General features: G+C 48.7%; 1 protein-coding gene across 2 annotated transcripts in view; it reads left to right on the top strand.

Annotated features, from left to right (window-relative positions):
* The window catches only part of EPHX1 (epoxide hydrolase 1), a 40531-nt gene that overhangs the window by 13050 nt on the left and 6253 nt on the right, over nt 1-21228 (top strand). Inside the window, exons 2-6 of one of the 2 annotated variants that reach the window (XM_068541749.1) lie at nt 7990-8177; nt 10421-10688; nt 18116-18343; nt 18926-19055; nt 19566-19771. In XM_068541749.1, coding sequence (XP_068397850.1) covers nt 7995-8177; nt 10421-10688; nt 18116-18343; nt 18926-19055; nt 19566-19771 — 1015 coding nt within the window. In that variant the 5' untranslated portion in view covers nt 7990-7994. The remainder of the gene's footprint in view (nt 1-7989; nt 8178-10420; nt 10689-18115; nt 18344-18925; nt 19056-19565; nt 19772-21228) is intronic. The other variant, XM_068541750.1, reaches the window with a different exon arrangement.

Raw genomic sequence — 21228 nt, 5'->3', positions numbered from 1 at the left:
CAAAACAACAACTTAATCAGATAAAATATATTTTCTGAACTTTTGGAGTAGATGAATTAACCTCCAGTTTCAGGTGCTAGCATAATAAAGCAGGCACTCTCGTTTTGCATTGTATTGCTTCTGAATTTTTCATGGTGTCTCCTAAATATTGATGTTTTGACGTAGATAGAATATTTTCTACACCAGCAGGAGCGGACCACACAGAAGAGATAAATATAGCTTTCCTTGGAAACGGGAAGGCTTAGTAAACAGAATTCTGCTAACGCTGAGAATGTAACTTCTCAGAAGAGTGGGGACTACCCAGGTACATGTACTGCAAAACACTGGTAGCCAAGATGTATGTGGCCTTGTGCTTTCCTTATCCTTCAAGTCCGTCCTTGGTAAGGGCACATGGGGAGGCCAGCAGATGCCCACACCATGCACTTTCCTGCTCCCAGCCTGCTTATACCTAAGTCATCTAATAGGGATAGGGGTCCTCTGGGGTCTCTTCCTGCATGAAGATTCTGCACAGTAATAAGGGCTTTGGGGGAAGGGGAAGGAACACACGTTGGTAGAGTACCTGTTTTGAGCCTGTGAGGTCGGCGTTATCCCCATTTTACAGAGGAGGCCACAGATGGTCAGAGCAGTTTGGTAACTTGTCCAAAGCCCCTCAGCTGGTAAATGGCAGAGCTGGGCTTTTTTTTTTTTTTTTTAAATATTTTCTCATATCATAACTTTTTCTTTGATCCATGGCTATGTAGAGATGTGTTTCTTTTTTAAAAAAATTTATTTATTATTTATCTATTATTTATTTTTGGCTGTGTTGGGTCTTCGTTTCTGTGCGAGGGCTTTCTCTAGTTGTGGCAAGTGGGGGCCACTCTTCATCACGGTTCGCGGGCCTCTCACTATCGCGGCCTCTCTTGTTGCGGAGCACAGGCTCCAGACACGCAGGCTCAGTAGTTGTGGCTCACGGGCCTAGTTGCTCCGCGGCATGTGGGATCTTCCCAGACCAGGGCTCGAACCTGTGTCCCCTGCATTAGCAGGCAGATTCTCAACCACTGCGCCACCAGGGAAGCCCACAGCTGGGCTTTGAACTACTCAAACAGGGAAGCAAGCTAGAAGATCCTTTACTGTAAACTCCAAAACGTTCCCGGTTCTTAAAATCAAAGGTAGTCCAAGTTGCTGTTGGTGGGGCGATGTCTCATGGAATGGGGGTTCTCCAGGAAAGCCAGGCTGGTTCTTCAAATGGGAACACCCAAGTGGGCCACCAGGCTTCCCCAAACTCACAGGGTGTATGCATTTCCTTGATGTATGGCAGGACGGGGTGACACCTTGTTCCTGGGGACCCAGTGACTAGGTCTGCCCTCTAATGTCCCACCCTCCTCCAGCAATCAGGCTTACCTGCGGCTGACTTCTGAGTCAGTAGTTCTGAGTAGAGAACCAGAGCCCGGGTGGGGTGCCACAGTTGAGGGGCAGCATACAGGCTTATGGGGAGGCCTGTGACCGTGGCCACCCCACACTCGTGACTGCTCAGCGCACCCCTGCATTGTTGAGGCACATGCCCAAGTCTTGCTCTTGAGGCCTCTCTTTTCTGGGCTACATACGGACCTGTCCCCTGTCTGCGCACTGTATTCACTGGGGAGTTTAAAAAATAGCGCTTGGGCTCCAGCCCCCATACCAAAGGAAAGCGCTATTCTCAAGTCTCTTACTATAGATTCGTTTAGCTTGTCTTTGTCCTTTATGTAAGTGGAGTCATGCGGTGTGTGCTCTTTTGTGTCTGGCATCTTTGGCCCAGCACTGTTTGTGGGATTGATCCCTGTCACTGTGTGTAGTTACAGATTGTCTGTTCTCATTGTATGGTGTTCCCTTGTGTCAAGAGACCATCATCTGTGGTGGAAGGACATCTGGATTGTTTCTAGTTTTTGGCTTCTACAGATCGGATTGGATCGTGCTGTTACGGACATTCTCGTTTGTGACTTTTGGTAAACACGTGGACACATCTTCGTTGGATCTATACCTAGGAATGAATTGCTGAGTCACAGCGTTTGTATCTGCCCAGTTTTAGTAGATTCTGCCAAACAGTCTTCCAGAGTGACTGTATGAAAGTCTCCTGTTACATTTTGATTCATCCTAGTTTCTCTCTAGCACTGTTACCTCAGTTCCAATTTTGAGGGGACCCTCCACATACCCTTCCATCTTAAAGGTCAACGTCTTACCTGAGTCCAGTGGTAGGACTGAGGCCCACCAGCCACCCCAGCCCTGCAGCTTCAAGTGTGTGCCTGCGCTGACACTGAGCACCTCTGTGGGCAGAGCCCCGTGCTTGGAGCCAAGGGGAAGACCGAAGAAACAGAAGATCGCATTCTAGCTGGAGGGGGCGGAAGGGTCAGGGGAAGATAGGAAAGACACCTGCAAGGAAGGTGACTTGGACGGCACGGCAGCGTCTCCCAGCTTCCTTACAAGCTCTCAGCAGTCCCCCTGCCCCAAGCAGGCCTGAGCTAGCTCATAACCCCCGGTGACCTTGAGCAGAGCCATGTGGTCTCCCTGAGCCTCCGCCCTGCTCTCTTTGTCACAACGGGCTTGGCTATTACAGTATTCAGTACTGTGGTTTATCGGCCTCCTGTTACAAACAAGGCATGGTGGGGATTTGGGGCTGAAAAGGACAGAATCCCTGCCTTTGAGAAGCACACAGTTTCATCGTACAGAAAAATCCTCCCCAAGTAACAAAGCATAAGGAATAGAGGTGGTGTGGGGAAGGGTGGGTTGTGGGTCTGGCTGTCTGCATTAGAATCCTGCCACATTTCCCCTCCAACCCCACCCCCTTTACTGGCTGTGATCTCAGACAAGTTACACAACCTTGGTTTTCTCATCTGTAAAGTGGGACTGTTGTGAGGATTAATGGGTCAGATGATACAAACTGCTCACAGCAGTGTCCGAGGAAGCCCTCCCTAAGATGCCTGTTACCCTCAGACCTTGAGCCCACTGGGGTGAGAGTTCAGGGGCGAGCATAAATACACTGCCATGGGGGCAAGGGCGGCTCACGGACAAGAGATTTTGCTGACTCCTGAGGAAGGAAGAGCAGGGTTCTGATGGGGGAAATGGAGGGTTGTCCCAGGATATGGAGGTCTGTTTTTGGGGGACAGAGAAACTGTATGGCTTCAGGCTCCAGAGTCGGGGTGCCTCCTGGGGCTGACTAGGAGTTTAGCCTGTAGCTTGCAGGCTGTGCGAAGGACAGATTATGGAATTTCTCCTCCCTAGGAAAAGAGAGTTGGTAAAATGTGAGAGGTGGGCTGTTGAGACTTTCACAGGCCTGGCTGGGGGGCAGCAGGCCCCTGGAACTGTAGCATTTTCTTCAAATTTCTACTGGGATCTTGGACACCATGGATGTGGAGTCATGGGTCCACCCTTCCCCCTGAGGGTTACAACCAGGAGGGCAGCTTGGGGAATCCAGCTTTCTGCACGGGACCAACTTAACAGTCTGTGCGCGGAGAGAGGCTCTGGGATTGTCTGCTCACCTGTTACCTTGGAGATGGCATTTTCTCTTTGCTTCTTGATCCTACAGAAGGGCCACAGTCCCTCCCACCTCAGTCAGGCCCAAGTGTTTATTAAACAGCTGTTGGTGAGATTCCTGCATCTGCCAGAACTGGGCTCAGTGCTCACTGGGATACCTTGGGGAGCAAGACAGATAGCCAGCCTTCTTAGAGTTTATAATCCAGTCTAGAGCAAGGGTTCTCAAAGTGTGGTCCCCGGACCACCAGCAGCAGCATTACCTGGGAACTAGTTAGAAATGCAGATTCTCCGGCCTTACCCCAGATCCCTTGAATCGTTTAACATCTTCTCAGGTGATTCTAACACATCCTGAAGTTGGAACCGCTGATCTGCAGCATGGGTTCTGCATTGAGGGCAATTTCCCTCCCAGGGAACACTCGGCCATATCTGGAGATATGTTTGGTTGTCACACGGGGGGGTGGCGGGGGTGGGGGTGGGGGTAGGGGAGGAGGTGGAGCTGGTATTACTGGGTAGAGGCCAGGGATGCTGTTAAACACCCTACAATGCACAGGACAGGCCTCATAACAAAGAATTATCTGGTCCAAAATGTCAGTTGTGCTGAGATTGAGAAGCCCTGCCCTAGAGCAGTTACCATAGAGGGCAGGGAGGGCAGTGGTCCTTTTCTCCCTTTGTTCCAGATGTGTTGCTCCCTGGCCACATGACCTGGGGGGAGTCACGGCCACCCCCGGCCTCAGTTTCCCCAGCTATGAAGTGAGGGGGGTGAACTCACGTTGCTGAGTTCCTCTTTAGCCTGGAGGTTCAGTGGTTCCAACCTAGCAACTGGCCGACCCAGGGAGGTTGGGCTGATGCAGCCCTACTCTTCCTCTCAGGTGCCAACTGGCCTAGAGAGGCCTTGGGGGAGGGGAGGCAGGTAAGGGCTGTGTCATCTGCCTAGTGCTACCGCCTTCCCAACCCAGGCTGCGGCAGCCAGAGTCCAGTTGGCCTTGGGTTTCCCGGTGAACAGCGCTTCTCCCCATTGGGGGAGATGGGGAGCCCAACCCCAAGGAGCCCGCCCTGGGGAGGAGAGTCACCAGCTAGCTCCATGCCCTCGCCTGCACTGTGCAGGGAGCTGGGCAGGCAGAGCGGCGCCTTCTCTCCTGAGCCTCAAACTTCCACTTTCCTCATACTCTAAGTAAACCAGCAGTCCTGGCCAGGGAGGGCCGGAGGCCTGAGAATAGCCGCGGCACCCTGGTGGCCGTCCCGCCGGCGCCCGGAACGCCCAGACTCTCCACGCCCCGGGGGTGGGCGTCTCGGCTCTCGCTCCCTACCAGGGAGCGTGGGGGCGGAGTTAAACCTAAGGACGCAGGGGGGGGGGCCCGTGAACTCTGATTGGTCGGACTCTGAGGCCCCGCCTCTTCATGCAGCTCGCTGACCTCCTTCTTCATGGACCTGCAGCTCCTGTGCACCAGGAAGGGGAAGGTCTTGTTTTTTATTATTTAATTTTTCGGAAAAAAAATGTGCAGGCCTGAGAGACCCACTCGGGTAGACGGCCGCGGCCCGCGTGCAGTCGTGGCTCGCCTGTGCTCTGAGGGTCGCAAAGAACAGGTATGAAGGCTTGAGGCTGAAAACATGCTGAAGGGAGACAAGATGGGCTGGGGGCGGGGTTGGCAGGAGCAACATGCCCAATGACAGACAGGGAATGAATGCTTTGACTACAAATTCTAATCCTCATAAGTGAGATGCGATTTGGGGCACGTCCCTTGCCTGCTCTGATTCTTACCTTAAGTGAAAAGGAAAGTCAAGTTCAATGAATTTTGACTCCTTAGTGGGTGGATTTGCATGGGCCATGGTTTATCATATCCCTGGGAAACCCACCTGCAGACAGTCAATGCCTGTTACACCTGGCTAACCTAGAGCGCCCTACTTCGTGTGCATTTAGGACCCGCTATTAAATAAAGGGCGGTTAATAGGTGGCAGATTAACACACTGCAGTTAAAGCTTGCTTTGTAATCTGAGATCAGTGGCTCTAAAGCGCCCTCCTTGAACCAAGGACTAATATTCTTATTATCTTAATTAGGATGCAAGAGAAAGGACTTTAAACTTTCTCCTTGAATCTGTTATTTTGCCCTGGGCCGTGGCCCATCATGGTGCCCCTTGTCCTGGTTCCCTGAGTTTAGATGCAGTGCTTGAACACTGATCATTTCAACATTCTCTCTCGTGGTTCTGTTTGCTGCCCAAGTCCGGGGACATAACTACGCTGCACACACATCGGATCTGCTAAGTTGGTAGAGCGCAGCAATTGTTAAAAGGCAGTGGGGGGGCTTCCCTGGTGGCGCAGTGGTTAAGAATCTGCCTGCCAATGCAGGGAACACGGGTTCGATCCCTGGTCCGGGAAGATCCCACATGCCGCGGAGCAACTAAGCCTGTGCGCCACAGCTACTGAGCCCACATGCCACAACTACTGAAGCCCGTGTGCCTAGAGCCCGTGCTCCGCAGCAAGAGAAGCCACCTCAATGAGAAGCCCGCTCACCGCAACAAAGTGTAGCCCCCGCTCGCCGCAACTAGATAAAGCCCGTGCGCAGCAACGAAGATCCAATGCAAACAAAAATAAATAACTAAAAAACAAACAAACAAACAAAAAAAGGCAGTGGGGAGTGAGGGTGGTGCCTGTAGCGCCCCTAGCATGTGTCTGGGTGCAGAACTCCACCGCTCTGCTTCCCTGGCTGCTTCCCAAGGAGCTGATCAAAGGGTGAGAACTCAGAGCTCATGTGGAAAAGTGAAAGCACTAGGATAATTCTATGCAGAAAAGGGAAAGTTGGTCATTTATATCCCAGCAGGAAGTGACAGCCGTGCTCTTGGCCTCTCTGTGCTTGACAACATCCTGCACAATTTATCTTATTTGCTTCTACCGCGTATGCTGATTTCACAAATATTGGCAAAGTGCCTTTCTGGGCAGGCATTATACTGGGCACTGGGGTCAGGGCAGGGACCAGGATAGACACAGTCCTTGCCTTCCCAGCTCCAGACTATTGTGTTGTGACCCGCCCACCAGGTGAACTGAGTCCATCTGCTCCTGCTGCTGGGGGCAGCTCTGCTCTCTGCCTTCTGCCTTTTCCCACATGCTCCCCAGTGCCCCACAATCCCTAAGCCTAGTCCTGCCTTCCAATACCACAGAGACTAGCAGCTGGCTTTTCTCCATCTTCTCAAGGGGTAGGATTTCCTGGCAGGGACAGAGCGTCTCTCTGTGGGAGGCGGGAGAAGCCTGTGCATGTTTTCTTTTCTTGGCAGGAGCAAACCTCAGAGCCTCAGCAAGCCCCCAGCAGAGCCCTGTGGCAGATAGAGGGCACCCTAGGGTGGGTTTGCTAGCAGCGTCCTCCTCCTGCCCCAGCTTTCCAAGGGAGAGTCTGGATGGGCCTGGGAAGCGGGTCTGCTGAGGCCTCACCTGAGATCCATGCTTTCTCCTCCGGTTGGGTCCTGACTGGCCTGCGTCCAGCAGACCCTCTGCTGGCTCAGGCCCGAGGACGGTGCCCGTATTCACGCACATTTCTCTGAATGTGAACCTCCGGGGGGTTACTTCCCCAGGAATGTGCAAGATGAGGAGCTAGATAATAATGCTGGGCCAGTGTCAGCCTGGTACTGGTTTGCAGGAACTAAGTTCTTCTTTCTTGCCCTTCTGAGAAAAAAGCAGGGGAATCAGACAAATGAGGGTTAAAAGAGCTGAACTGATATGAAATGTAATAGGCAAGTCTATAGAGACAGAAGGTAGGTTAGTGGTTGCTTGGGGCCTGGGGTGGTGTGAGGGACAAAGCGGGGTGATAGCTAAAGGGTACAGGGTTCCTCTTTGTGGTGATTAAAATGTTCTAAGATTGTGGTCATGGTTGCACATATCTGTGAATATACTAAAAACCACCGGGTTGTACACCTTAAACAAGTGAATTACATGGTATATGAATTATATCTCAATAAAGCTGTTGACAGCCAGCTGAGATATGTGGCCATGTTTGGGCCACTGAACACTCCCCCACCCCGAATGAACTTAGCCTCCCAGCTCTTCAGACCTCCCCTCTTACCCCTTATGTACACCCTGAGGACAGGCCCCCCTCAGAGAGAGCCAGCAAGGGGCAAGCATGGCTCCATCTCCTCTCCTGAGCCCACCACTCAGAGAAGCCCCTGCGCCTCCCGTTGGGGAGGGTGTCACGAGGGTGGAGAGAAGCTTCTCCGAAGCGTCTGGAGCCAGAGGCCCCTCAGAGAACCATGAGGCCTCAGAAACGCAGCCCCACCACCCAGGGCTGTGCGGAAGCCAACGCGGCTTCATCTTTTCCAAATTTGATTCATGAATTTCATAGCTCAGTAGGATCATGGGTGATTTTTGTGTCTTTTTCTGTTGTTTTCCAGTTTTTCCATACTATGCTTATATTATTTTTTTCAGGTCAAAAGTACCTAAAGTCGAGGGTTGGGTGGGAAAGAAGTCGGGGATCTGGTGTTTCCGGCCAGAGGTCAAGGTGGATTCTTTCCCCCTTGCAGGAGTCATGTGGCTGGAAATACTCCTCGCCTCAGTGCTGGGCTTTGTCATCTACTGGTTCGTCTCCAAGGACAAGGAGGAAACTTTGCCACTTGAAGATGGATGGTGGGGGCCCGGGGTGAGGCCCACAGCTGGGGAGGACGAGAGCATCCGCCCGTTCAAGGTGGAAACGTCAGACGAGGAGATCAGTGTAAGGCACCTCTTTCCAGGCGAGGGAGCAGAGGGGAGGGCGGGGAGGCCCCTTCTGGGGCTGGGCCTCAGGCTGGGGCTGGGATGCGGAGGGGCTTGGGAAGTGGTTCCTCTCGGTGGGGGGGTATTTTTCGCCTGCTCTTCTCCCACTGGGCTCGCCCACTCTGCCCACCCATCCCTTCTGCTCCTTCCCTCCCCTGTTTCCGCCTTCCCCTTCCCAAGGCCCAGCAGTACCCAGGCCGGCGAGTGGGTGCCAGCCGGACCCAAGGGTCACAGAAAGCAGCTGTTTTTGCCTCCTTGGTGCCCCACCTGAAGCCCTGGGAGTGAGCTTTTCGGCTCAGGGCCTGGGTGGAGATCGTGAGTGAAAAGCAAAGCCGTGGTGACATAAATGCTGCTGCACAGAGAACCTGGCACAGGGCCAGCGGTGGCCAGGCACCTACTGTGTGTCAGCCCCCTTGCAGTCACATGCAGTCCCTGCGGTCATGCAGAAACTGAAGCTCAGAGAGGCAAAGCAACTGACCCAAGGTGACCGAGATAATAAGCAGAGGGTTTAAACTCAGATCTGTCTAACTCCAAAGACTATGCCCGTCCTCTGCACGGGGCTGGCATCAGGATGGATAGACATGATCGTGGGGTGGGCTGATCTGAGAGCGAGGCTTGAGCAGGGCCAGGAGGGTGGGTGGGACCTGGGATGTCCCTACTCATCCTTTTTTCATTTTGTGGGTGTGGGAGCACCTACTGTGTGCAGGCCCTGTGCTGGGTGCTTGGAAGAAGAGGGAGAGCCTTCCCTCAAAGAGCTCCTAGTCCAGCAGTTGAGAAATGTGGACAGAGAAACGTTAATGATTAATAGAGATAAATGCAGTAAGAAGTGCCCATAAAAAGTCATGGGAGCGCTGAGGAGGACGGGATAAAAGAGCAGAGACAGCTGTACCCAAGAGAAACCAGACTGAGGCTCCCTTGGTAGCACTTGACGAGGTGTCGCTATTGAGGACAGAGGCTGAGCCCTGTCGATACCTCCTTTAGTGGGTTCCTAGGCTCAGCGTCTGACATTCCTAAAATCTGTGTGGAGGTTACTGCAGTGCTTGGGAGGACACTCTGGGAAGGGTAACACTTGAGAGGCTCCGTGGACCAACTTGAACTTCCCCAGCTGGGGCTGCTCTTTCAGCTTGATGCACGCCTGCCCGTGAGACTTGTACCTTCTCTCCGGGTCTGTCATTTTTATCCTAAGTGAGTTAGGATATACTGTATCGTTCAGTGCTGCGTATCAGAGTCAGCAAATCCATCCTGCCACCTGTTTTTTTTTTTTAATTTAATTTTTATTTTATATCGGAGTATAGTTGATTTACAAGGTTGTGTTAGTTTCAGGTGTACAGCAAAGTGATTCAGTTATACATAGACATATATCCATTTTTTTTTCAGATTTTTTTCCCATATAGGTTATTGCAGAATATTGAGTAGAGTTCCCTGTGCTATACAGTAGGTCCTTGTTGATTATCTGTTTTATCTGTAGTCTGCCACCGGCTTTTGTACATCTCCCATGCTAAGAATAGTTTTTACATCTTTAAATGGTTGGAAAAAAGTCAAAAGAAGAATAATACTTTGCGACATGTGGAAATCACATGACATCACATTTCAGTGTCCATAAATAAAGTTTTTCTGGAACACAGCCATGCCCATTTGTCCATGTACCATCCACGGCTGTTTCCACACTACAAGGGCAGAGTGGAGTAGCTGCAGCTCAAAAAGCCTAAGATATTTATGATCTGGCCCTTTACAAAAAAGTTTGCCAACCCTTGCTGTATATAAGCCTCGATAAATTAAAGATCCGTATTGTTCATACATTTAAAAACTGAAAGATGAGAAGTAAACCTGAAGTCGAAAGTGAAGAACATATGTTTGGGGAACAGCCACTGCTGTGGGAAGCCCGGAGGTTTCTTCTGGGATAAACCTAACAACCCAGAGCGCGAGTGTGCAGACCAGGAGTCTCCTCACCTTGTCTGGTGAAACTTTGCTTTGCCTCTGCTATACATATTATATATAATGTATATTAATATAATTGTAATATATAATACATATTATATATCATATATTATCATATATATTAACTATACTAATATATATAATTAATATATAATATATATTACATATAATATATAGGATATAATAATATAAAATATATAATATACATTTTATGTAATATAATAATGTTATAAAATATATAATATTTGGGTCTTGTGGCTGCAGGGTTTGGAACTGTCTTCTGGAAACAAACTTTCTCTTGTGCTCTGCCTCATTCACCTTCTCTACTTGGGGTCCTGCATTTTGCTCCAGGATTTACACCAGAGGATTGACAAGGTCCGTTTAACCCCACCTTTGGAGGACAGCCGCTTCCACTACGGTTTCAACTCAAACTATCTGAAGAAAATCATCTCCTACTGGCGGAATGAATTTGACTGGAGGAAGCAGGTGGAGATTCTCAACAGATACCCTCACTTCAAGACTAAGATTGAAGGTATGTTTCCAGAACACCACCTGGAGGGGGATGTATATCACAGGAACGGCCTTCTTAGGTACTGGACGTGACTTAGGGACTTCCCTGGTGGTCCAGTGGTTAAGACTCTGCGCTTCCACAGAAGGGGCATGGGTTCGATCCATAGTCAGGGAACTAAGATCCCACATGCCTCCCAGTGCGGCAGAAAAAAAAAAAACAACCTTCCTTAGATACCGGACATGACTTAGATAAAGCCAGAAGACCCAGAATTCAATTATTGGTCACTGAGATGTATTTGGAAGGTATAACGCCACGAGGATGCAAAAATAATGCAGAATCCCAACAAATCCAATGGTCTTTAGAGCTAAACAGGAAAACATATAAATAAATTAAAAACCAAAGAAATGCACAATCCACTTCAGTGATGGAACAATCTCTGAGAGGATGGAGATAAGATTTAGATCTGGACGTGGCCTTGGTCAATCAGCCCCTCCTTGAAGCTTTGGAGTCCATGATGCTGTGACTGTTCAAGGGTGCTCAGCCTGTCAGTCAAGGTCCGAATAAAAACTGTCCTGTCTCTGCAGCTCTAGACCTCCTATCCCAACAGTATCACAGGTTGTCACCCAACTTCATCTGGAAGGGAAGGTATCTCTCAAAATGTTCTTGGGAAAGTGACCTAAGATCATTTGGGATGAGATAATAGTTTCCTAAGTGGAAAAGCATTTTTTTAGCCCCAGAAAGATTTAGAATCAAATATAGAAATGCTTAAGAAAATCAAACTCATGCTGTTAATTTTTACAAATTTATCTGTTTTTAATTATAGTAAGATACACATAACATAAAGTTGACCATTTAAACCATTAAGTGTACATTGTTACGTGTAACGCCACAGTGGATTAAGTACTTTTATATTGTTACCCAGCCAGCACAGCCATCTATCTTCAGAACTTTTTTTATTTTGCAAAACTGAAACTCTGGGGACTTCCCTGGTGACGCAGTGGTTAAGGATCTGCCTGCCAGTGCAGGGGACACGGGTTCGAGCCCTGGTCCGGGAAGATCCCACATGCCGCGGAGCAACTAAGCCCGGGTGCCACAACTACTGAAGCCCGTGCGCCATAAATACTGAAGCCCGCGTGCCACAACTACTGCGCTCTAGAGCCCGTGAGCCACAACTACTGAGCCTGCGTGCCACAACTACTGAAGCCCACGTGCCTAGAGCCCGTGCTCCACAACAAGAGAAGCCTCTGCAGTGAGAAGCCTGCGCACCGCAACGAAGAGTAGCCCTCGCTCGCCGCAACTAGAGAAAGCCCGAGCACAGCAATGAAGGCCCAACGCAGCCAAAAGTAAATAAATAAATAATAAATAAATAAATAAACTGAAACTCTGTACTCATTAAGCAATAACTCCTCATTCCCTCCCTCTCCCTAGCCTCTGGAAACCACCATTCTGCTTTCTGTCTCTATGAATTTAAATATGATTCTGAATCTAAGTATCTCATATGAATGAAATCATACAGTATTTGTCCTTTTGACTGGCTTATTGCGCTTAGCATAATGTCCTCAAGGTTCATCCATGTTGTAACATGTGTCAGAATTTCCTTTCTAAGGCTTAATAATACCCCATGGTTATAGATATGGCACATTTTGCTTATCCATTCATCCGTCAGTGGACACTTGGGTTGCTTCTGCCTTTTAGCTACTGTGAAAAATATTGCTATGATTATGAGTATACAAATATCTGTTTATGTTCCTGCTTTCTGTTCTTTGGGTATATACCCAGAAGTGAAATTGCTGAGTCAAGTAGTAATTCTATGCTTAATTTTGGGGGGAACTATAATACTGTTCTTCCTAGCAGTTGCACCATTTTAAATTCATCTTCTTAAAAAATGTTCAGAGAGGTTGTATTTACCTTCCCAAGGCTGAAAAGTGTGGGAATTGCCCAGTTTCCTAATTTTCCACCAGAGGAATATGTAAGTAGAAAAGTCCTAACTGCTTACATATATTGTGTGTGAGTATATATAAAACTGCATGTGAAAGAGCTGCATACTGATTTTCATATGAGAATGTTTTGTAATGTAAACGTAATAAATACTACATTATAGGCAAGGGCCTCCCTGCATTTGAAGAGTAGGTTTTCATTTATATGTATTTGGGGATGAAAAATAATAAAATGAGTAAATATGTTTTGAAGTGTACAAGATTCCCAGTTTCTCCATATTCTTGCCAATACTTGTTATTTTCTGTTTTTGTTTTTGTAATAGCCATCCTAATGGGTGTGAAGTGGTAGTATCTCATTGTGGTTTTGATTTACATTTCTCTAATGATTAATGACGTTGAGCACTTTTTCATGTGCTTGTTGGCCATTTGTATTTCTTCTCTGGAGAAATGTCTACTCAAGTCCTTTGTTCATTTTTGAATTGAGTTGTTTGTTTTTTGTTGTTGTTGTTGAGTTTAAGGAGTTCTCTATATATTCTGGATATTAATCCCCTATGAGATAATGTGATTTGAAAATATTTTCTCCCATTCTGTGGGTTGCTCTACCAATAATTTTTCATGTTGAAGAAATTGTGCATGTTTGGAATTTTAGATATTTGTAATGTTTAAGAGAATTTTGGCCTTTGCAAGTAACAGATATGACTTTTCAGTACTAATTTAAAGTGGGTAATTGAGTCATGGATTTAGACCTGTGATTTTATATGAAAATCTTCCTGAGTTTATATGCAATATTGGAAGATTTAAGCCTCACCATATTTATAAATTTAATTTATTAAAATTCTAAGAGTTACTTAAAGTTTGTGGAAGATATACTGGTTAGTCAAATCAAGTAAAGTTCTTATAAAGGAAATTGAAATTATACAGTGTTTAAGGGAGTGTCATAAAGCAAGTATAGACATGCAGCCCCATTAATCAAATGTTCCTGGAGAATGACCGTCAACATTTGCTAGATTAAGAACTATATAGAATAATATTTTTAAGTTGAACTCAAATGCTTAATGAAGAGCTTTAAATTTGAAATTTGTAACTTTAGTAAGTTGAAGAATAATTTTTAAATCTGTAACTTCAATAAGTAGGAGAATAATTCTAAATATAAACCAGTTGTTGCTGTGCACTTTAGAGGACTTTGATACCTTCTGTCGTGAGCCTAACAAGAGGATCTAAACCATTTTATCTAAGCCAAAGTACCTACAGGTCCTTGTATGTAATTTACAAAGGTTGCCTTTTGGATCCCTGGTGCCAGATGCCTGGCTCCCTTGGGTTTGACTCAGCTCCTTCGGTTACCCCAGCTCTTCAATGTCCATCTGGCAGATATTGACAGGGCACCTCCTGTACCCAAGCATTCTGCTTGTGACACACAGTCAGAGAAGACAAGGTCCCTGCCTTCCCAGCTCACAGGCTCTTGGGGGTGATTATAGCATGTGGTAAGGGGTGCTACGAGGGAGGAGGCTCCGGGAACTTTGTGAGCCCCACATGCCACCTGGGAGTATAAGGGAAGGCTTCCTGGAGGAGGTGGCATCTAGGCTGAAACTTAAAGGATGGACGGGAGTTTGCCAGGTGTGTGGGGAAGGTTGTCCAGAGGAGGGAACAGCATGTTCCAAAACCCAGAGGCAAGAGGCACTAAAGGGCTGTTTCCTTCCTGGAGGCTTGCAAGCTTGAGAAAGCCTTACCCCACTGGACCGTCTCAGGGTTCCTCACGGCATCACACGATATCAAGTGTTTATAGCACAAAACCTTCTCAGGGTACAAGTGCTGCAAAGGGGGTAGTTTCTTGCGTGGAGTTTATCACGGAAGCAGCCCACTGTGACTGAACCCGTGTGCAGTTCAGTCACTTCCCTAGGCCTGCAGCTTGGCCTTGGCCCTGGGCCCTGCAGTGTGGGTCCTCCTGCTGGACCCGGCTTCACATGCCGTCTGCCCCCCCGCCACAGTGCTGAGCTGGCCACCTCCCAGCCCTGGGCCCAGCACGCCTTCAGCGTGTCTCTTTTCCTGGCTCCCCAGCCCAGGGAAAAGCCTTCTTGGCCCAAGAAGGCTGCCTCATCACTCTCTCTGCTGCCATCCTCCTCCCTCACTTTTGGACCTTTTCGGGGTCCTTTCTGTCTCTGCACTGACCCCTGTGCTCCAGGCTGCTCAAGGCTCAACCTCTGACCCCTCCCCGATGTTCTGTCCTCATCCCCGCTAGCCTCCTTATTCGGCCTCCCTGTTCCTGCCACTTCCTTGTTCTGTGATGAGCTTCTGACTCCAGCCCATGTCCTGGGCCTCCTGCCACAGATCAGTCTCTGTTCTCAGAGAGTCTGAGACATTCAGGGGCTTTAGAGGCCTCTGGGGAATGCAGCCCATCACCTCCAGACGGGAGGGAGGAGTTGCCCGAGTCACAGGGAAGTGGAGGTTCAGGGCCAGAACCCAGCTCTCCAGCCTCCCAGGCTGTCCGTTCTTCCTTCACCTGTGGCCACGGTTTCAGCTCGGGCCCTAGGCTGTGACCACTGCCTCCCCTCACCCCATGGCCAGGCCCAGTGCTGCCCTCTGAGCCCAGTTTGGCTTCTCGATTCTGACCCAGCAGCCTGGGCACAGAGAACCTACCGGTACCATGTAGGGCAACCGAGAGAGCGTTTCCTCCCCAAAAGGAAGGGGGGCCCATAGGGCATATTTTAACATTTTTTTTAATTTTAAAAGTTTACGTATTTAAAATTCAAAAAGTACAGAAGGAGACAGAGCGAAAAGGAAGTCTCCCTCTTGTCCCTCCCCAGGGACAGTGTCTGCTTCTGTTAAACATACGCTTCCAGGGGTTTCCCTGGTGGTGCAGTGGTTAAGCATCCGCCTGCCAGTGCAGGGGACACGGGTTCGAGCCCTGGTCCGGGAAGATCCCACATGCCGCGGAGCAACTAAACCCGGGCGCCACAACTACTGAGCCTGCGTTCTAAAGCCCGTGAGCCGCAACTACAGAGCCCACGTGCCACAACTACTGAATCCCACACGCCTAGAGCCCATGCTCTGCAACAAGAGAAGCCACCGCAATGAAAGCCCGTGCACCGCAATGAAGAGTAGCCCCCGCTCACCGTGACTAGAGAAAGCCTGCGTGCAGCAACGAAGACCCAACACAGCCAAAAATAAATAAATAAAAAATGAATAAATAAATAAGTTTATTAGAAAAAAACCAAAAACATACGCTTCCAGGGATAGCCCATGCATACACAAGAATGGATGTATATGTGTGTTTTTTCTAACTTTAAACTCAAATGATAACGTGAGTGATAGAATTCGAATCAAAAATAAATAATCTCACATCATGCTCTGTGTTCCAAAGGAGATAAAATTACCTACTAAAACAAACTTAGGAGTAAATTTAGCAGCATAGAAGGACACCCAGGATATATTGTTAAGTGAAAAAAATGAGGTTCCAAAGTAGAATGTATGTAGGGTTCTATTTCTGTTAAAAGAAATTTATGTTCTCTCTTTTTAAAAAAAGTCTGAACTGTCACAGCCAAAGAGGAGCCTAAGGAGACATGACAGAGAAATGTCATGTGGTGTCCTGGATGGGATCCTGGAATAGAAAAAGGACATTGGGTAAAAAACTAAGGAAATCTGAGTAATATTCCACTGTTTGTATGTACCAATATTATTCAGCCTTTAAAAAGAAGGAAATCCTGCAATATGTGACAACATGGATGAACTTTGAAAACATTATACTAAGTGTTATAAGCCAATCACCGAAGGACAAATACTGCATGATTCCACTCATATGAGGTATCTAAAATTGTCAAAGAGAGTAGAATGGTGGTTGCCAGGGTCTGGGAGGTGGGGGAACTGGAGAGTTGCTAATTACTGGGTACAAAGTTTCAGTTACACGAGATGAGTAAGTTCTAAGGATGCGCCGAAGGACATTGCGCCTGTAGATAACGATACTGTACTGTACACTTAAAACTTTGTGAAGACAGTAGGTCTCATGTTAGATGTTCTTACCACCATAAAATTTAAAAAATTAAAACTTAAAAAAAAAAAAACTAAGGAAATCTGAATACTTAAAGTATGGACTTTAGTTATTAATGTATCAGTACTGGTTCATGCATTGTAACAAATGTACCATCCTAACGTGAGATGTTAATAGTAGGGGAAACTGAGTGGTGGTATATGGGAACTTCCTGTATTAGCTTCACTATTTTTCTATAAATATAAAATTGTTCCCCAAAAAAATTTGATGCAAAAAGTTGGACAGACAACACAATGTTCTCTTCAGATCATGGGATTACAATGTGATTTTTCCCCCCTTTTGATTTACCTTTGTTTCCTGTTTTCTATAGAAAACATGTATGATTTGTATAATGAATAAACAACAGACCTTGCTATCGGTGCCAGCCCTCATGGTGGAGGGTTCCAGGTGTGCCAGCAGCCCTGGCTGTGTTTGCCGTGAACACCCAGGCGCAATCCAGGCCACTTGCCTGGGAAGGGGCTGCTATCAAAGGGACTCTAGTGGGGCCTGGAATCCATTCACCTGCCCTTGGCCAGGATGGTGTTCCAGTGCCCAGCACTCTACCTTAGAAAAATTTTCTCCACTTAAAAAAAAAAGTTATGCATATGTCCATTGTAGAAAAATTTAGAAGTTCATATAACACAAAAAAGGCAATAATTTACTTGAAATTCTATTGCTCAGAGAGGACTACTTCTTATATTCTTGTAGTTTATCTCTTCAGACTTTAAAATTCCTATGCACACCGTGTAAACATATGCATACATATGACTGTTTACAAAAATTGGGTCATACAATGGATATGGCTTGGTAGTTTGCTTTTACCACTTAACAATGTGTAAGGAACTGACTTCCATATTAAATACACGTCGACACTGTCATTTTATTTTATTTATTTACTTTTTGGCTGCACCGCCCGGCATGTGGAATCTTAGTTCCCTGACCAGGGATTGAACTTGTGCCCCCTGCAGTGGAAGCACGGAGTCCTAAGCACTGGACCGCCCGGGGAGTCCTGACCACCAGGGAAGTCATTTTAGATGACTGTGTCATATTACAGTATACTGTTAAGCTATAATCTATTTCATTCTCTACTGCTGGATATATAGGGCTTTTTCCCCCCGCAATTTGTAAATTATTAAACAAGTATTCATTGAGTGCTGCCATGAGCCAGGACCTATTCTGGCCTCTGGGAATCCAGCCGTGTGTGAGCAGCCTTGCCCTGGCCTTACAGACAGAGCTCACGTTCTCACGTGAAAGGCAGGTGGCTGCAGGTGGCCGTGAGGCCGAGCGAGCTACCCGGGTATCTGGAGCTCCGTGTAAGCACTCAGCCAGCACTAGCGGTGGTGACCGTAGTCAATACCATGGGGGCGCCGAGGATGGCAGCCCTGCTCTGGCGGTGCAGAGCCTGATTGGCTACCCTGAGAGCTGGGACTGTGGCCTCCACAGCCTCAGGGCCCTCTCCCCCTGACCCTACCTGTGCTCTGTCTCCCTAGGGCTGGACATCCACTTCATCCACGTGAAGCCCCCCCAGCTGCCCTCCGGCCAGACCCCAAAGCCCTTGCTGATGGTGCATGGCTGGCCTGGCTCCTTCTACGAGTTTTATAAGATCATCCCGCTCCTGACTGACCCCGAGAAGCATGGCCTGAGCAATGAGCATGCTTTTGAAGTCGTCTGTCCATCCATTCCTGGCTATGGCTTCTCAGAGGCATCCTCCAAGAAGGGTACGGGCTGCTGCAGGCTGTGTCACTGCCCCAGGGGTGGGGAGTCGGCTGGGACATCTTCCTTCAGAGCCTAAGGAGGCTGAGGAAGGAGGGGTCTGAGACCAGAGGGAAGAGGAGCAATGGGGGCGATTTTATTGCCAAAGGGCCAGTGCATCTTCTCAAGATGTGAGGGGCGTGGCAGGCGGGGGACCGGGCAGAGTCACGACTGTCCGGAGCTGGCTCAGGGCCTGGACTCTCGTGTCCTCAGGAGCTGCCCACTAAGGGCAGGTCCACGTCTGGGCCCTGCACTGTTCTGGGCCAGCAAGGCCGACTAAGCCCCACACACAGTGTGGGCCCACGGACGCTCAGCAGGACCGGTCTGAGCCCATCACACGCCCTCAGTGTCTCCTGCACCAAGGCCAGCACCAGGAGCACTGCCTTCTGGGCACTGGGCACCCCACCCTTGGGCTGCAGGAGTCCTTCTCACCCCCTGTGAGCTGCTCTCCCCTCAGCCTGGGGCGAGGGGGGATGAGGAACCTCAGAGGACCTGGGAGGACCCAAGGCGTGACCTCCGCCTGGTTCTTCTTTCCCCTTTACAACCAGGCTTCAACTCAGTGGCCACCGCCAGGATCTTTCATAAGCTGATGCTGCGGCTGGGCTTCCAGCAATTCTATGTTCAAGGCGGGGACTGGGGAGCCCTGATCTGCACCAACATGGCCCAGCTGGTGCCCAGGTGAGGGGGGCTGTCAGGTGTGTGTGTACGTGTGCAGGTGTGTGTGCACAGCCCATGTGAGGTGGATGTGCAGGGAGGCGGGTTATGCACGCCAGGCCCTGCCTGGACATAGTGTCTGAGCCTCGGAGCAGGGGCCACACAGGCAGGATATGTGTGGGCCCAGGGGAGACAAGGGAGCTTGTCATTCAGCTCTGCCTGGGGCACTTCGACGTGGATCCTCCCTCCACTTGGTGTCACACAGGATTGGTGACTCTGGGCCAGGTTCCCAGGCAGAGGGCCAGCTAGAGGAGGGGAAAGTCGGGGAGTAGACCTTTCTGATGGACCAAGTCCTGGGAGAGGCCTGACCGGGACCTGCTTCTCCACCTCATGTGGTCACCCCAGGGGGCAGATGCCGAAGAGGGCTGGCCCTGTGCTCCTCGGCCCTGTGGCCTCTTCCTCCTCCACCTCCGCCCCTGTCGCTTCCCCATCCTTGATGCCACCCAGCCTCCCCTGGCCCTTCTCTGCCCTCAGCCACGTGAAAGGCCTGCACTTGAACATGGCATTCATTTTAAGAAATTTCTACACCCTGACCCTTCTCCTGGGATGGCGTTTTGGGAGGCTTTTTGGCTACACCAAGAGGGATATGGAGCTGATGTCCCCCTTGAAGAAGATCTTCTTCAACTTAGTGAGGGAGACCGGCTACATGCACATCCAGAGCACCAAGCCGGACACCGTAGGTGAGTGAGCAAGCGGAAGAAAGCCTGGCTCAGTGGTTCGGGTGGGGTGGGCTTACATCCATTCCATTCAGCGAGGCTCCCAACCGGGGGGAAGCCTCACCCACCCCAGGAACACGGTTCACGGGGTGAAAACCTCTCGTGAGAGACTCAGAGCTCCTTCCACCCTTACCCGGCATTTCTCCACAGACGTGAGTGGTGTGTGGTCATAAAATTCCCAAACAACTCCACTGCGCGGCATCAGTGTTCCTGTTGGCTTTGACCCCTGGTCCCTCCACCCCTGAGCCCAAGTCCTACAGTGAGAAGCAGAGGGATGGACAGGGATGGGGGGAGGACGAAGCCTAGGGCTCATCAGGTCTGGGGCTTTGGGGGCAGGAGGGTGCCCCAGGGCCTGGGGGGAGTGTCCCCAAGACAGTGAGGAGGGCCCAGCAACCGTTTCTGCCATCAGGGCCCTGTTAAGGAATAATATTTTGTTTTGTTTTGTTTTGTTTTTAAATTAATTTATTTATTTAGTTTTGGCTGTGTTGGGTCTTCGTTTCTGTGCGAGGGCTTTCTCTAGTTGCGGCAAGCGGGGGCCACTCTTCATTGCGGTGCACGGGCCTCTCACTATCGCGGCCTCTCTTGTTGCAGAGCACAGGCTCCAGACGCGCAGGCTCAGTAGTTGTGGCTCACGGGCCTAGTTGCTCCGTGGCATGTGGGATCTTCCCAGACCAGGGCTCGAACCCGTGTCCCCTGCATTGGCAGGCAGATTCTCAACCGCTGTGCCACCAGGGAAGCCCGGAATAATATTTTTTTAAAGATATTAATCACACAGCTATACTTTGTGTGTGTGGGGAGTATACCATATATTTTGTCAATAAAGTAATTTACAAATGTAAATAAAAACCCCCCAAATATTTAAAAAGATAAAATCATACAAATAAAAAATGAACACGTGTCAAAGATTTTATTTAACTCATTAATTAATAAAGGAACTAGTAAAATGTAAAACAGAACAGTCGAAGGCAATTGGGAACACTAAAGTAAATTTGCTAATAGATGCAAAATTTGTCAAAATCCACAGGGTAAAATTCAAGTAAATCTCCACTGGACAAATTTATTTTTCTTTTAGTTTTTTTGAGATATAACTGACATACAGCACTGTATACATTTAAGCTGTACAGCATCATGACTTGACTTACATCTGTTGCAAAATGATTAGCACGATAAGTTTAGTTAACATCCAACATCTCATAGATACAAAAAAAAGAGAAAAATAATGTTTCTTACCATGTGATGAGAACCTTTAGGATCTACTTTGCTTCTCTGTGAACAAGAATCATTTGCATTCCTATTAGTTTTCAACAGTTTACAGAGCTGTAAAATATCTCTAAGACAAGGGAAGAGGGGCCCCCTTGACAATCAGATGACCCCAGAAGGGTCCACTGGAAACTCCCCGAATCCCACTCAGAGGACACCCA

Source organism: Eschrichtius robustus, chromosome 3, assembly GCF_028021215.1.
Source record: "Eschrichtius robustus isolate mEscRob2 chromosome 3, mEscRob2.pri, whole genome shotgun sequence".
In the NCBI taxonomy this organism is placed as follows: domain Eukaryota; kingdom Metazoa; phylum Chordata; class Mammalia; order Artiodactyla; family Eschrichtiidae; genus Eschrichtius; species Eschrichtius robustus.
The sequence above is the reverse complement of the archived record's forward strand: the minus strand, read 5'-3'. Positions and strand labels throughout refer to the sequence as shown.